Raw genomic sequence first — 15,765 nt, 5'->3', positions numbered from 1 at the left:
GCAAAACAGAACATACTTCAATAGATTTTACCCAAAATCATTCAACGTTTTATCAAAAATAATTGTCTTCTTTGCCTGGTTACTGTCAACTCCACCCCAGATACAATGGCTCCCTCTCTTGTGTTTCTATTCACCTCTCCCCTTCCCCAGTGAGGTTGGAAAGCATATGGCTGCAACCTGCTATGCGATGGGGAGTACACAGCCCCACCTGGAAAGAATTCTGCTAAGAAAAACAGAACCTGTATATGAGGAAGTCTCTAAATCTGAGGATGCAGAAACCAGAGGATGTTTCTGTACAACCAGAGGATGTAGAAACATGTAACACCATAAGAATAGCGTGGGGTGGTTCAGTCTGTTAAGCATCTGACTTCTGCTCAGGTCGTGATCTCGCGGTCAGTGAGTTCAAGCCCTGCATCCAGCTCTGTGCGGACAGCTCGAAGCCTGGAGCCTGCTTCAGATTCTGTAACTCCCTCTCTCTCTGCTCCTCCCCAGCTCGCTCTCATGCATGTGCTCTCTCTCTCTCTCTCAAAAATAAACATTAAAAAAAAATAACGAGGATGAGACCCCCAAGGACACAGAACTCATCTACACAGAAAGCCCAAGGAAAAAACAAAGGATGACTAACCTTTGATTAAAAGAGACTTAAGAAGCATCTCAATCAAATGCAATGTGTGGACATCATTTGGATCCCAATTCAAACAAACCAACTGCAACAAATTTGTAAGACAAGCTGGTAAATTTGTTTTTTGTTTTTTAAAAATTTTTTTTAACGTTTATTTATTTTTGAGACAGACAGAGACAGAGCATGAACAGGGGAGGGTCAGAGAGAGGGAGGCACAGAATCTGAAACAAGCTCCAGGCTCTGAGCTGTCAGCACAGAGCCCGACGCGGGGCCCGAACTCACGGACCATGAGATCATGACCTGAGCCGAAGTCAGCCGCCTAACCAACTGAGCCATGCAGGTGCCCCTCAAGCTGGTAAATTTGAACACTGGATATTTGGTGATACTAAGAAATTATTGTTTAAGGTTTGTTAATGGTACTACAGTTATGTTTTTAAATTTTTTTAATGTTTATTTTTGAGAGAGAGAGAGAGGGAGAGAGAGAGAGAGACAGAACATGAGTATGGGAGGGGCAGAGAGCGAGATGGAGACACAGAATCTGAAGCAGGCTCCAGGCTCCAAGCTGTCAGCACAGAGCCTGAACTCACAAACCACGAGATCATGACCTGAGTCAAAGTCAGATGCTCAACCGACTGAGCTACCCAGGCGCCCCTACAGTTATGTTTTTAAAAACAGCTTTTAATTTGAGATACACATACTAAACCTTTATATGAGAGATGTGTGGGATAGGCTTCAAAGTAATGCAGCAGGAGAGTGGGAAGAAGATAATAGAAGATTGGCCACATACTGATAGTTGTGGAAGTGCAACAGGCAAATGGGAGTTCATTTTACTAGCTTTTCTACTTCTATATGTGCTTGATAATTTTCAGAATAAAATGTTTTTAATAATATTTTTAAAATCCATGAACAATATCTGATAACAATCTCACCAGTGAAGGGGAGGAAAGGTTACTGTGATGTTCACCTTTAATGAGAAGAAGAATACAAGATTTTAAAGACAAAAATATGGCAAAGGGTAAAAGCACACAAGTGGATTCAGTATCATTAGAACGTACATGTCTTTGATGCTTTCTTGGCATGTCCCAAATGTTATATGACTTTTAAAAATTAAGTATATGGAGGCAAGGTAGGAGATTTTTTTTAACTGAGTAAATATTTCTTTTAAGAAAGAATTCAATACTCTACAATTTAATTCGTGGTATTTTGTGTGTGTGTGTGTGTGTGTGTGTGTATGTGTGCGTGCGTGTGTGCGTGTGTGAGATGGTTTTAGTTAAAACTTCCTTCTCATTTACTATTAGTCTCTCTCTCTCTTTCTCCCTCTCTCTCTCTTTCTCTCTCTCTCTCTGTCACACACACACACACACACACACACACACACACACACATACACACACACACGCACACAGAGCCCAGATGTGAAAGCAAGGGGAAAAACAGTTGAAATTTGTTGTGAGTGTACTTTAGGCCAGCTTTGTCCACGTTTATTATTGCTCCTCATTCTCTCTCTTACTTGGCTCTCCCTAACTCTCATCATGTAGGAGTGCCTGCAGGCTGAGTGCCGACCTTGTGGGCACCTTGCTGCTCTTTCTACCCTTGAACCTTGGCCAGTGAACTCTGAAGGTGTGATTCCCATGTCACCTGTGGTGCTTCAGTGTTTCCCTCAAAAAAGCTGTCCATCTTTACTCATATAACTATTGACATATAGCTATGTTTTACCTATCAAAATAATCTTTTGTAATCTTTTGACCTAGGTAAATATAATCTGAGATATGCATCTGATATATAGACAGTCTTCAAACCAAGTCTTAACATATTCTGCAGATGTTAGAGTTGGTCTGTAACATGGTATTAGGTAGGGTTGTTCCTTGGTGTTTCTGTAGCATACTTTTCAAGAGGTGGGAATATCAGGCACTTAATGAATTATGTGAATCCACAGAGACAGAGTCTCTCTACTATGGTGGGGTCTTGAAAATGTATTATGTCTTTTGCTCCTTGGGCCATGTGTCCATATGAGGCCACAACAGTGGGTGAATGCATACAAGAAGACCATGGTCAAGACAGACTTCACCATTTGATAGCACCCCATCTGCCACAATGCAGCAAAAGTGGTACCTAAGAAGTACCACTTTCAGACATGACATTTTCAGACATGCAGTTTTATTGTCAGTGGATGGTGTGACAATCACAAATAAAAGGAATTACAACAGGGACTCGCACAGCTGGACATGCAGGATCTGAGAGTTATTAGAACCTGCAGAGGGAGCCCTTGCATTAGGAGATAATAAACAGGCAAATTCTAGAGTTGCCATTTTTAACTATATCCATCAATTTCATAAGACCACATAGCCTAAGCCCTATCCCTACCCTTCCTCAACAAAACAAAACAAAAGAAAAAACAAAACAGAACAAATCAAAACTGTTTAGATTGCCCAGAGCTTCCCCTTGGCCCACAAAGAGAATTCTAGACTCAAGATACTCTTGCCATTTTCACAGGAAATGGCCAAGTTTAGAATTAACTACCTGCAGTATTTGTATATGTAATTTAACAATGATTCAGTGAAGGTTTTACCTGGACCATAATCTTGTAGAATGGTTGAAAATCATTCATTGATTAATATCACAACTTTCACTTTTTAAAAGAAAGAAAAAGGAACCAAACACATTATCGCATTCATTCTTTTTCTCATTTCTCTTTGGTCTGGTTAACATTAAAATTATCATAATTAATAATAAAATTAATAACAATTGGCATTTATTAAATTTATTAGGTGGCAAGTACTCTTCATTATCCGATCCTATCAACATCAACTTACTTCATTTTATAGATTAAGGAAGCTGAGACTTTCAGATAAGAATACACGATTTCCCCAAAACCACATGGCCAGCAGCAATTCAAACCCAGGCCTAACTCCAGAGCCCATCTCTCATCTTGGCGGTGGCTGGAGCTAGATGCAAAACGCTAGCTAATGTCTCCATAGACTTTCTTCCAACCACCATTAAATGCAAAGACATGGCTCTGTAGCTGTGAAAGGCGTTTCCTATACTCAGTTAATCACACTCTCTCAAGGAGAAGGAAGAACGCATCCTCATTTCAAGATCCCTGACAGGCCCACGCAACCTGTACAGGTACCCAGCTGCCTAAGGCCTCCCTCTTCATTTCCCCGCCGTTGCCGTTGCTCGGTTTTGTGGCTTAACCCCAATTTTGTACTTAGTCTCATTCCAGATCTTCTGCCTACACAATTCTTATTTCCTCCATGTATCCCTACTGCAATATACTTGATTTGGCAGAGTAACACATGCTGTGACTACTACTTTAGTGTGTTACAGTTTATTAAAACGTTTTATAGACATTATTCCACTAATTTCTTAAACCATAGTTGAGGAAATTAAATGACTTGCTGAGGTCTCACAGCGAGTAGATAACAGAGGTTTCAAGTGGAGCAGTGAAAAGGAAACAATCTATTATACCTTCTATATTTTATAAGATTTAAATAAAATATTTGAGAAGACAGTGCTCTTAGAGACAAAGGAGCCCAGTTAGACTGCCCCCCCTCCCTCACCCACATTTAGACAAGGCTTTAATCACTCACTGCCTCTCTCCTGGCTGTGCCACTTAGGTCCCTGTCACTCTTCGAGAGGATGGTGGAAGCAGGTTACAGTTGTTCTAAAAAGGATTTCATGCTTTTCTACTTGGGCACAATGAAAAGCAAACTGAATTCCCTATGAAAAGAATTCACTTCTTAAAAATTTTCCAAGGAACAGTACTCAAGATTCTCCTAAATGATGAAACCAGGAAATGATTGAGTTTTAAAATAAGGCACAAGTCTGGAGCACCTGGGTGGCTCAGTTGGTTGAGCGTCTGATTCAATTTTGGCTCAGGTCATGATCTCATGGTTTGGTTCATGAGATCGAGCCTTGAGTTAGGCTCTGCACTGACAGCGTGGAGCCTGCTTGGCATTCTCTCTCTCTGCCCCTCCCCTGCTCACTCTCTCTCTTTCTCTCTCTCTCAAAAAATAAATAAACTTTAAAAAATTAAGGCATAAGTCAAAGCGATGATTAGCAACTGCTTAATGTTTTTTCCTTTCTGGTTTTTAAATAAAATTAAGATATACCTACTAAGGCACCAACTACCACAAACACAATCACCACTCTGGAACGGATTATCTAATGAGCATAGGTACTGGTTTAGTGACTGCAATACCTCCCTTGTGGTTGCCAGGATGTCAATGGAAATTTTAGAGGTCTTATTCTAAGTTTATGAATACACAGCCTGATACTGATAATGAGTATTGGTTATTGACTGGCCATTGTCATAATACTCAGTCACTTCTCACTGACACCCTTTAATGTGAGAAGGGAGACAGCAACGATTACTAGCACAATTATCAGGGAGATGTGAAAATAATTAAGAAGGTGCTGGAGGGGCACCTGGGTAGCTCAGTCAGTTGGGCGTCCACCTTCAGCTCAGGTCATGATCTCACGGCTTGTGAGTTTGAGTCCTGCATTGGGCTCTATGCTGACAGCTCAGAGCCTGGAGCCTGCTTCAGATTCTGTCTCCATCTCTATCTCTGCCCCTCCCCTTCTGGTTCTTTCTCTCTCTCAAATATAAATAAACATTAAAAATTAAAAAAAAAAAAGGTGCTGGGAAACAAGAACACAAATCATGATAACATTTCCTTTATCATACTTTCCTAGCTTTAAATTTCAAAATATTTAAGCTAATTTCAATTATTCCAGGTAATTTCTCTCCTAGAACTTTAATATTCACCCCAAAGGAGCAGTTTCTCAAAGTCCGTGATAATTTAAAAATTTGCTTTAGGATCCAGGGAGGATCTTTCTTTTCTCAAAATCAACTCATCAGAGATGAACAAATGATTCCCCTATGCCAAGAATCTCATTGGAGAGAGAGTCTTTCTCATTTAGCTGAATTAGAAACCTTGAAAATAAAAATACTGATATTGTCCCTAATGACAGACAGAAGAAGAGAAGGCTCTCTTGCACTGATATTCAATATAACTTCCCACTGGGGGCGCACTCCTCTAGTCTGCATGATTGAAAATAGAAATGTGTTGATGGTGAGTTGGTTGGCTTATGTTAAGAGGATTTAGTGTGTGTCTCCGAGGTGGAAGGAAAGGATGTATGTGCTGCTGGGGAGAGCCATGCAGAGCCAGGAAAACAGCAAGGAGAGACGAAAGCAACTCTGCAGGTCACAAGACAGGCCGGAATGCAGTTCTGATTTTGAAGAACATGCATGGAACTGAATTGGGGGATAACCTGGAAAGGTCACCTCGCCAAGTTTTCCTGGTCTTGAATGTGACCTCTTTTGAAATCTAAAGGTCGGATTGCTTGGCATTTCAACTTGCTATGGCTCTGGCTTTAATTAGTCCTGTTTTTGAGCCGATTGCCCTGCCTGTCACAATTTTGCAGTCATATTATGGGAAGTGGGTTTCTTTAGCTCCAACTTGGAGTTACAGACCCTTAAGTTCACTGTCATTAAGCCTGCATCCAAGGCCAGCCCTCCTTATCAGAGACTGTTCAAGCTGGAGTTTCTTGTCCAGTCCATACCCACCAAGAGAATCTGCAAATTCCTAATGCATCTCTGTGTGAATCGCTCCTCTGTTCTGCCACTGCTTGTTGGTGGTGTGCACATATGTGAGCCATTGCAGAGAACAGAGGGACAATTCAAATGCTGGGAATATTTTTAGAATAATGATACTCGGTGGAATTTCACAGAGACTTGCGTTTTAATTTATGACTCTGGGCCACTTTTGTCAAATAAAGCATGTATTTACAATATTCAAACATTTAAATCTTTGGAAAAATGTTTAACTCTTTTGGGTTTGAGTTTATGCGTCCCTTTAATATTTATGTGATTTAAGTTTTGGTGATGGAAAAGCTAGGATGGAAAGACAAACAATCCAACTATACACTAAATGGTGCCGAGATAACTGGAAGATAGACAGCTTTGAAGATTAAGCATCTGTAGGTCAGGGTGAGTCATTCTCTCTGCTCTGATTTCGTTCATTCATCCATATCCATAGTCTCTCCCTTACACATGAACACAACATAGTATCAAAACTGTTTGTGTTGTAAAGGGGCAAGTTGTTCAACCTTTTCTGTTCTTGATTTCCTCACCTATAAAATAAGGGAATAGCTTAAAATGCTGTGATATTCTGGAAATACTTAAGTAGTATATAATATATATTTATATGGTATACAGTAATAATAGCAACAGCAACCCAACATGTGTTCTCTGCCCACAGATTTTATTCCAACCACTTGATGATTAAGAGGTCCCTTGAACACCCTAAAAGGCAGGTTAGATTTCCTCTGTGCAAGGACTGGCCCAAGCTCACCTGCTCCAGAGCCTTAGGGAAGGCTTGACTTCCTCTCTGATGAGCTAGCACACTGAAGGGGGCTGAAAGGGCCAAGACAGGTGCATGGCAGAATGCACTTGCCCTTACAGAGCTCAGGAGAGCCACTCCTTGTATTTCTCTTCTAAGAGGCCAAGAATAAACTCTTACCCTCAGAGACATCAGTGGATAAGCCTCTGGGTGACATGCACCTCATAGCCTTTGCAGGTGAAAATACAGGATCAAAGAGTTATCTGGGCTTCTCAAAGGGAGAAGAGATTCGCATAATGATTGTCCCCAAATCACAAAGGGTCCTTCTCATCTATAGGGGTCCAGGCAGCATTAAATAAGACCGTGGAGCTGGCCTTCCCCATCAACAAACAAGTCAGTTTCCAGGGAACTGGGTGTTAGATGAGCATGTCCCGCTTACCAAGAAACCAAATTGTCAGTTCTTCCTGGCATGTTTCAAAAGTAGGTTTTAAAACTGTATCTACCATCCGCTTGGAAGTGTAGTTTCTACAAGAATTGTAGAAATCTTTCAGAAGCACTTGTCAAAATTTGGATGCAATTCAAGGTCATTGTATATAGAAGCACTATACCCACTGATGTCATATGGAATTCTTCCACTTGGAAAAAAGCCAGAGAGCACCACAAGGGTGCAAGATGTCAGGGACTGCTTTTGATATGTTTTGAAACATAGGAGCTTTGATTCTAATGTCTGTGTCATATGCTAAACACATGTGCCCTTAACTAAATATCACAAAAACCTACCATAAATTGTCAACCTTAATGGTTTCCTCATTTCAAAACACATTTGTTTTGTAAGTTAATGCGCTAAGGCCAATATTTTAAGGTGACTACACAGAGTTTAAATGAAAAACATATCAGATATATATGTCTATACAATTACATACACGTACACACACTCCCACATAATTACAATTTCTCTGTTATTTTAAGTCAGAAAGAAAGGCAAGGAATTTTGTACACATTTGAGACCAGTGCTTTTGCTGCTATTGACACCTTTAGGTATTTTAAGGCTCTCATCCCCACTTTACCAAATCAGAAGGACAAAATTAGGTGAAATTAAACTTTTCCAAACATTTTTCTTTATGTGTGTGTGTGTGTGTGTGTGTGTGTGTTTCCAAAACTTTTCTTCAGAGGAAGAGGCTGTATAGAGACTTTATGGCCTCTACAAAGACGAGAGGTGATATTGAAAATTATTTGAAAGTTGGTGTTTGCTTTTAGAATTTCCTTTATTTTCAAGTTTATGATCCATGTTCTTTCTTCCAAGACCAGCTCATACTCCTAACATCTCCTTCTAGGGACAGAAATTTCCAGGATAACACATCTTCCTAGTATCCCCAGGAAGAGGCCAAAGAGAGGAAAAAAGGCAGCCTAGAGGGTGGTGGGGGACAGGGAAACAGAGGCAGGTCCTGAAAATATTCTTTCCTCGTCTCAGCTGGGAATGAGCTCTCAGCTTCTGCCTCCACTCAGCCTCCTGTGCGAGCTAACAGAGATAATGAGTGTCACTTAAGACACATCTCGGGTAACATGTTGGTTGTTTCAAAAAGTAAAATAGGCATGGGGTGCCTGGGTGGCTCAGTCAGTTGAGTGTCTGACTCGTGGTTTCTGCTCAGGTTGTAATCTCATGGTTTGTGAGTTCAAGCCCCACATTGGGCTCTGGGCTGACAGTGCAGAGCCTGCTTGGGATTCTCTCTCTCCCTCTCTTTCTGCCCTTGCTGCTCTCTCTCTCTCTCTCTCTAAAAGTAAATAAATAAAAACTTTTTTAAAAAGAAGCAAAATAGGATAAAATCTTGAAGAAATACCCTTTTTCTTTATTTCCCCCTAAAATGTTATGATAGCAAATACAAGGGACTTTTAGAGAAAAACAGTAGTATATGAAATCATTTTGTAAATCTTTTTTAAAATTTACTTTAATGTTTATTTTATTATTTTTGAGAGACAGAGAGACATAGAATCTGAAACAGGCTCCAGGTTCTGAGCTGTCAGCACAGAGCCCAATGTGGGGCTCAAACTCTCAAACTGTGAGCTCATGACCTGAGTCAAAGTCAGACATTTAACTGACTGAGTCAACCAGGTGCCCCAAAATCATTTAGTAAATCTTTTAGCCTGTATGTTAAATAAACTGACACAGTAGAATATTCACAAGAAACAGATTTTAAAATGTTCTATGTGTATAAGTGCCTGTCTTTATTATCATTGCTAAATATAAAGCAGCAGCATAATAGTATAATTTAATATAATATGATGTATACTTACATAAAATATAATAATGTGCTCAGTGGAAATGTAAATGATCATGTTTCCACTAGAATACAAATGCATTCCAGTAGATATTTAATATATTTTATTTCATGCCATATTTTAAATAAGTTTCTACTTTCCTAACTGAAGGAATATTTATGTAATAACAAAAGCTCTTACCAGTGCTTCACTCAGAGCAGAAAATAACAAGATTTATGTATTGAAATGTCATTCTATTTTTAAATTTTAACATTTGACAGATTACCATGCATTAAGGAAACAAAGAATACTTCAATCCCCAAATTTAGTATGGTTATTGACACTGTCAAGGGGTGTTAGAGGATTGGATTCAGTTCTGAGTCAGACCAAGCCAGAACCTTGATCAAAGTATCTCAGCTGTGCTCAGCTGCACGTTTACATAGTACCTTCAGATGCAGTCTCTTCCTGGACTCTCATGGTTACCCTAACAGAGAAAGGGGGGAGCCAAGCTGTCCTTTAGAGACAATATTTAGTGCCATGGGTCTCCAATCATCTTTGGAGAAGGCAAAAGGGCATCTGCCTCACTGCACAGAAGCATCAGTAGGTGTTGTCACTCCCAAGTTCGACGGCAGAGACCAAAAACTCAAAATGAGAAGCTGACATGGAGCAATTACAACTTCTCTCACTAATGACCTGGAAGCATTTGAAAAGCTAAGTAGATATGCTTCCAAGGAAATATTTTTTTCTTTAGAGTAATATCCTTCATTCATTTTCAGTTCATTACATGTTTTTTGTTTTGTTTTTTAATGTTTATTTTTGAGAAAGAGAGACAGAATATGAGTGGGGAGGGGAAGAGAGAGAGACACACAGAATCTGAAGCAGGCTCTAGGCTTTGAGTTGTCAGCACAGAGCCCGATGCAGGGCTCGAACTCATGAACCGTGAGATCATGACCTGAGCTGAAGTCAGACGCTTGAGCTTGACCGACTGAGCCACCCAGGCACCCCTGCAGTCCATTACATGTTATAATGCTCCTTGTGTGTGGCACACCTACTTTCTGTGCCAGTAATTTGGCAGGGAATGAGACAAACAACCTGCCTTCAGGGAAACTTACACTTCTGTGGGATACACAGAACAGTAAATGAACAAGATGGCTTCAAACGGTGATAAATGCTATGGAGGAAATATTCAAGGGGATGTGATAGTGATGGGGAAGGGGAGACAGGATTGTTCTTTGTTTAGGTGGTCAAGACCAGGTGAAGTGAGACTTGAGTGGAGGCCTTAAGAATAAGCCATCTTGGGGTGCCTGGGTGGCTCAGTCGGTTAAGCTTCTGACACTTGATTTCAGCTCAGGTCATAATCTCATGGTTGTGAGATCGAGCCCTGTGTCAGGCTGTGCACTGGGTGTGGAGACTGCCTAAGATTCTCCTTCTCCTTCTCTCTCTGCCTTTTCCCTGCTCTCTCTCTTTCTTTCTTTCTCTCTCTCAATAGATAGATAAATAAATCAAGAAATTTAAAAAAGAGAAAGAGAGAGAGAAAATGAGCCATCTTGACAGAGCCAGGACCTAGAAGCAGGAATGAGCTGAAATAGGGCAGACGAGTGTGGCTGGCGGAAGGCAACAAAGAAGGAGGCAGAAGCTACCATCAGGTCATGAAGGGCCTCACAGGCCACAGAAAGCAGGAAGAGCTTGTTTTAAGTGCAGAGACAAGCCATCAGAGTGTTTTTTGAGAAGGAAAGGAATATGATCTGTTTCGTGGTTTTAATGACTTTTTAAAAAATGTTTTTATTTATTTTAGAGAGGGTGTGAGTTGGGGAGGGGCAGAGAGAGAGGGAGACAGAGGATCTGAAGCGGGCTCTGTGCTGACAGCAGTGAACCCAATGCAGGGCTCGAACTCAGGAAATGAGAGATCATGTCCTGAGCCCAAGTCAGATATTTAACCAACTGCACCACCTAGGCACCCCTGGTTCATGGTTTTAAAATACCACTCTGCCTGCTAGGTAACAGAAGGGCCAAGATGGAAGAGGCAAGGCCATTGAAGAGATTAACAGCCCAGGTAAGAGATGATGGTGGTCTGCCCTGGTGAAGCAGAAGGAGAAAAACAGCTGGAATCAAAAATATGTTTTGAAGAGAGAAGGCATCAGCACATGGGTAGTGGTGAAAACCATGGGACTGAATGAGTACACCCAGGGAAGAGATGTCTAAAGTAGGGAAGAGGGCTCTGGACCAAACTCTGACTTTCATACAGAAAACAAAGCAGCAAATGAACATGGGAGTTGATACCAGAGAAGCAGGAGATAATCCACAAAGTTAATCTACATGTTCAAATTAGTGTGAGTTCCCCAGAAAGTCCATAGGTGAAGATAAATAACTATACATTCTTTAGACACCACTGGTCTTCTAGCATGTTTGGAAAAAAAAAAATCACCTTTACCAAAGTCACTTACCTATAAATACATTTTTTTAGAAGCTTCTATGTTACTTACTTTAAAATCTTACCTTTGCTCCAGTGTCCCCCACTCCACGTAAACCCATTGGTCCAGGGGGTCCTGGTAGTCCCCGAGGTCCCTGAGATGACATAATAAAGGAGAGAGTGAGTGTACTTGTCATGTGCAGTGTTCATCAAAGAAGAAAGGAAGGAAGGTAGGGAGGAAGGAAAGAAGGAAGTGGGGGGAGGATGGAAGGAAGGAAGGAGGGAAGAGAGAGGAAATGAAGGAAATAACAGCGATGTCCACACTTACAGCCACACCAGGATAGCCATCACCTTTGAGTCCTGGAGCACCCACTGGTCCCCGAGGTCCTTGCACACCCTGGGTAAATTCCAACACCAGGTCATAACGTTAGACTAAACTATGAAACACCTGGCAAAACTTAAGCACAATACCAACTCTATATGGCAAACATGCATTTGATAATGCAAAGGAATGATCTGAAAAATTTTAGAAGGGAATTCTACCACAGACGGCAACTTGTTATAAGTCTCTCTTCATAAGTCTTACACATTTGGATTTGGTGGGAAGCGTGGAGTGAATATAGGGAATATATGTGAACCATTACAAAGTCCTCTATAGGAAACACATTTCATAGGAATTAAAAATGGCCAATTGTTGATAGGTTAATTTTTAAATTTATACTTTTCTGCATCATAAATTGTGGAGAAGTATAAAAATGAGAAATTTTAATAAGCACAGTGTGAGAAGAGAAGGAAAGAATACATAGCTATATTTCAAGTGTAAAATTTTGAATATAAAGATAACTATGTGCTACCTATTGTTATACTATATCCATTGTCCTCTTCAGTGGTGCCCAAATTACACAAGGAATAAATAAGCCAAAATGAAAATTAAATACGGATTAATTTTTTTAAAAAACAAGTTGTAAACATACAGGACACAGAGTTTGTGTTGTGATTCATATCTCAAGACCGAGGAAGAAGTTCTAAATATTGCTTTACATGATAACCTTTGGCATCAAAAACTTTTGGTAGCTACAACTGGCCTCCTCTATAGAGGAAAGTGTGATTACTGCCTTTTGAATGACAGGATTTTCGGGAAAGTGTAACTCTCCTTCGAATGGAAATCAAAGAAATTTCTGGCTCAAGTAAAATGGAGAGAGAGGAAGAAAAAAATGAGGAAAACTCTTAGAAGTTTCAGTAAATATAAACCTATTACACTGTATATAAAATGTGTAATTTTTTTTGTATCACATTCCATTCTGTTGCTGTGATACCTCTTACAATGACCCTTTCAACGCATATCAACTATTTTGATTAAAAACTGTCCATATTCCTATGGGTTTTACATTAGAAAGAAACTAGTAATTGGCAGACCTTTGTTTCCCAAGATTGGAAAAAGTAGCAGGACTCTCAGTGCTTTCCTTATATGCAAGGATCTCAAATTCTGAGATCAAACTACCGTTATCCCAAGCCAAATGCTGCCCACAATCCAACTCTCAAAAGCTGTTCCTAATTCTACTTCTATGAATGAATGATTGGGGGGAAGAAAATTACATACTCTTTAAGTATAAAAAAGTTAAGTTTATTTTGAAAATCATGAATACAATAGCTGTTTTTTCCTATTAAATTGAGACTGGTTTTATGGGATTAACCTTCTTAAGAGTGATCTCTAGGAAACGTGTGGCCACTTGTAAGAACTTAATCTACTATTTATCATGAACAAAACCCCGGGATGATCTCTTCAAGTTATGTGACAGAGAGCAAAAACAAGTTCTTCTGGAGAGGTGAATTTTGGCATATCCCCAGCTCTAAGGAACTAACTAGTCACTAGAAGCAATTTATTGTGTTAATCCAACCAAATTTAATGTTAAAGCGCCAAACATTACATAAAGACATGTTCCAAAACAATATATCCGTTTCTTTCCATGCCTACACAAGGAACAGGCCAACGACAGAAGAAAATAGTAACTGCTCCCTGGTTAAGTTGAAAGGAAAAGAAAACTGGAATCAAGATTCACTTTCAGGTTTTATTTCTAAGTTTCAAGACTATAACAGATTATCAACAGCTGTTACTGTTTATCCTCTGGCACCCACATGGGGAGAAAAAAATGTTAAAACATTTATAGTTTACAACTAAACATTTTTTACCTAGAGATCCTTGTCCTGCTTCCTGCAAAATTTTCAGCTAGCTTGTTACTTCTAATATTAATAGGAAACATCAGGGAGCAGGGATAGGGGCACTGTTCTGTCTCAGATTTTTATTCTGGACTCCTCACAATATATTTCTAGAGAGAATTTTTGTCACTTGGCCTTTATGCGCTGGATTCAAGAAAATGTCCTGCAGAGCAATTCCCTTTGAAGCGTCTCTCGTTCAATAGAAATTAGGGCAGAAATATCAATCTGGTGTTTTGCAATGGGCTTTAGGGGAGGATCTGGAGCTCCCTGAAGTCATATACAAAACTGAATTATGTGCCAAAACTTCTATCAGACGTTTAACCTCTCAAAGGTTTAAAAAATAGCGCATTAGGGAAGAATGGCAGAAAGAGTATCATTAGAGACCAAGGGATTAGAAAAATCATGGAGTAAAGAAGCAAATTGCTTTAACTACATCATTAGCAATGCCAATGGCGATCAGTAAAAAAAAACAGGAGGGGCTAATAAATCCAGGCTGCACATTTAATTGGATTTTATTTCTACTGTAAAGGACAGTATAAGTAGAGAGACGTAATTTTAAATCATGGAACTAGGAATATGCAGATTCAGGAAGTTATCAAACAATATGAAAACTGCTACCCAATGTTCTTGGTCAAAGCCCTATCTGCAGTATTAGCATTAGAAAATTTGGAATTTTCTCCTTGTGTCGTACAGAGCTTGGGTTCCCATGTACCTCAGTGTCTGGGGAGTAGGATGACCATCTTGTTCTGGTTTGCCCTGGACTTTTCTCTGTTTTAGCTTGAAAATCCCACATCCTGGGAACCTTCTGTGTCCTCAATAAACCAGAAGATTGTCTCTCTAGCAAGGACAACTGTTAAAGTGATTAAGAACAATGGAGTTCAGGATCTTCCCTTGACCTTTAAAAGGACCACTCCAACTTAATTGCAGTATATAATAGGTTTTGCATTATATTTCAAAAATGGTTCTTAGTTTTCTTTTTTGAAGTTTGAAAATCCCTGATGTTAGTACTTGAATCCTTGTATCCACAAGAGGCAATCTGATGGAACTAAAACCAGTTTCAAAACCACATAACAACATGCTACTGATTTAATGAAGTGCTGATTATGGAGCCCTGAAGCCTGTTCTCATAAACGGGAATGGGATGTGCTTGTGACATTTGGAATGTTAAATTTTGCTGCGATGCTGGGTTTTGTGTGAACAGGGAAATGGTGCCTTGTTGCCATGGAAAATAGATATGATTACTGAAAGCCGTCTTCTCCTATAATTATTTGCATTTTCATTTAAAATAACTGAAAGATGGAGAATGAAGCAGAGAAATTTAATTCAATAAAGCTTCCAAACATGAACTTTCAGTATCTCTTCTGCAAAACGCTGTCCAAAAAGTTCAAGTTTGGAAGATTTATTGAGTTAAATTTCTCTGCTTTGTTTTTCACAGTGGTGGTTTGCAGAAGAGACACCTATGCCATTCCTATGTAAATGAAAGAAGCTAGAGGTCAGATAATCTCTTGTACCACAGACATTACAAAAGGAGTTATTTTCAAACAACTATTGAGTCATCCAAAATTTCACCATAAGGGGTTATCATTCCTCCACATTTATGAAAAATAAATTATCTGATGGCTTGATTTTTAAAAACGAAAATAATGCACTGAGTTCTTCAATGTAGACAGTGAGTAGAACAGTCTCAACTATAAACTTACTGTGCATTAAATCCCCTTTCCCTTCTGTCTCGTAGAGGGAAGAAAGAACATGAATAAAGCCTACCTTTGGTCCTCGAATAGCAATTCCCGGTTCTCCTTTAAATCCAGGCATTCCGGGTCCTCCCCTGTCTCCCTGCGTATTTCAAATAACGTTCAGTGTCAGGCTTTAAGTAGCAGGAGAAGCCATAACAGCACGAAGCACAAAAGAGATGAACC

General features: G+C 39.7%; 1 protein-coding gene across 1 annotated transcript in view; it reads right to left on the bottom strand.

Moving 5' to 3' along the window:
- Positions 1 to 15,765, bottom strand: part of COL28A1 (collagen type XXVIII alpha 1 chain) — a 176,495-nt gene that overhangs the window by 70,941 nt on the left and 89,789 nt on the right. Inside the window, exons 23-25 of the mRNA XM_058724995.1 lie at positions 15,614 to 15,682; positions 11,961 to 12,029; positions 11,719 to 11,787 (exon numbers count right to left, since the gene is read on the bottom strand). Of these exons, the coding sequence (XP_058580978.1) occupies positions 11,719 to 11,787; positions 11,961 to 12,029; positions 15,614 to 15,682 (207 nt within the window). The remainder of the gene's footprint in view (positions 1 to 11,718; positions 11,788 to 11,960; positions 12,030 to 15,613; positions 15,683 to 15,765) is intronic.

Source organism: Neofelis nebulosa, chromosome 4 (genome assembly GCF_028018385.1).
Source record: "Neofelis nebulosa isolate mNeoNeb1 chromosome 4, mNeoNeb1.pri, whole genome shotgun sequence".
NCBI lineage: Eukaryota > Metazoa > Chordata > Mammalia > Carnivora > Felidae > Neofelis > Neofelis nebulosa.
Note: the sequence above shows the minus strand (reverse complement) of the source record. Positions and strands in the feature narration are given on the sequence as shown.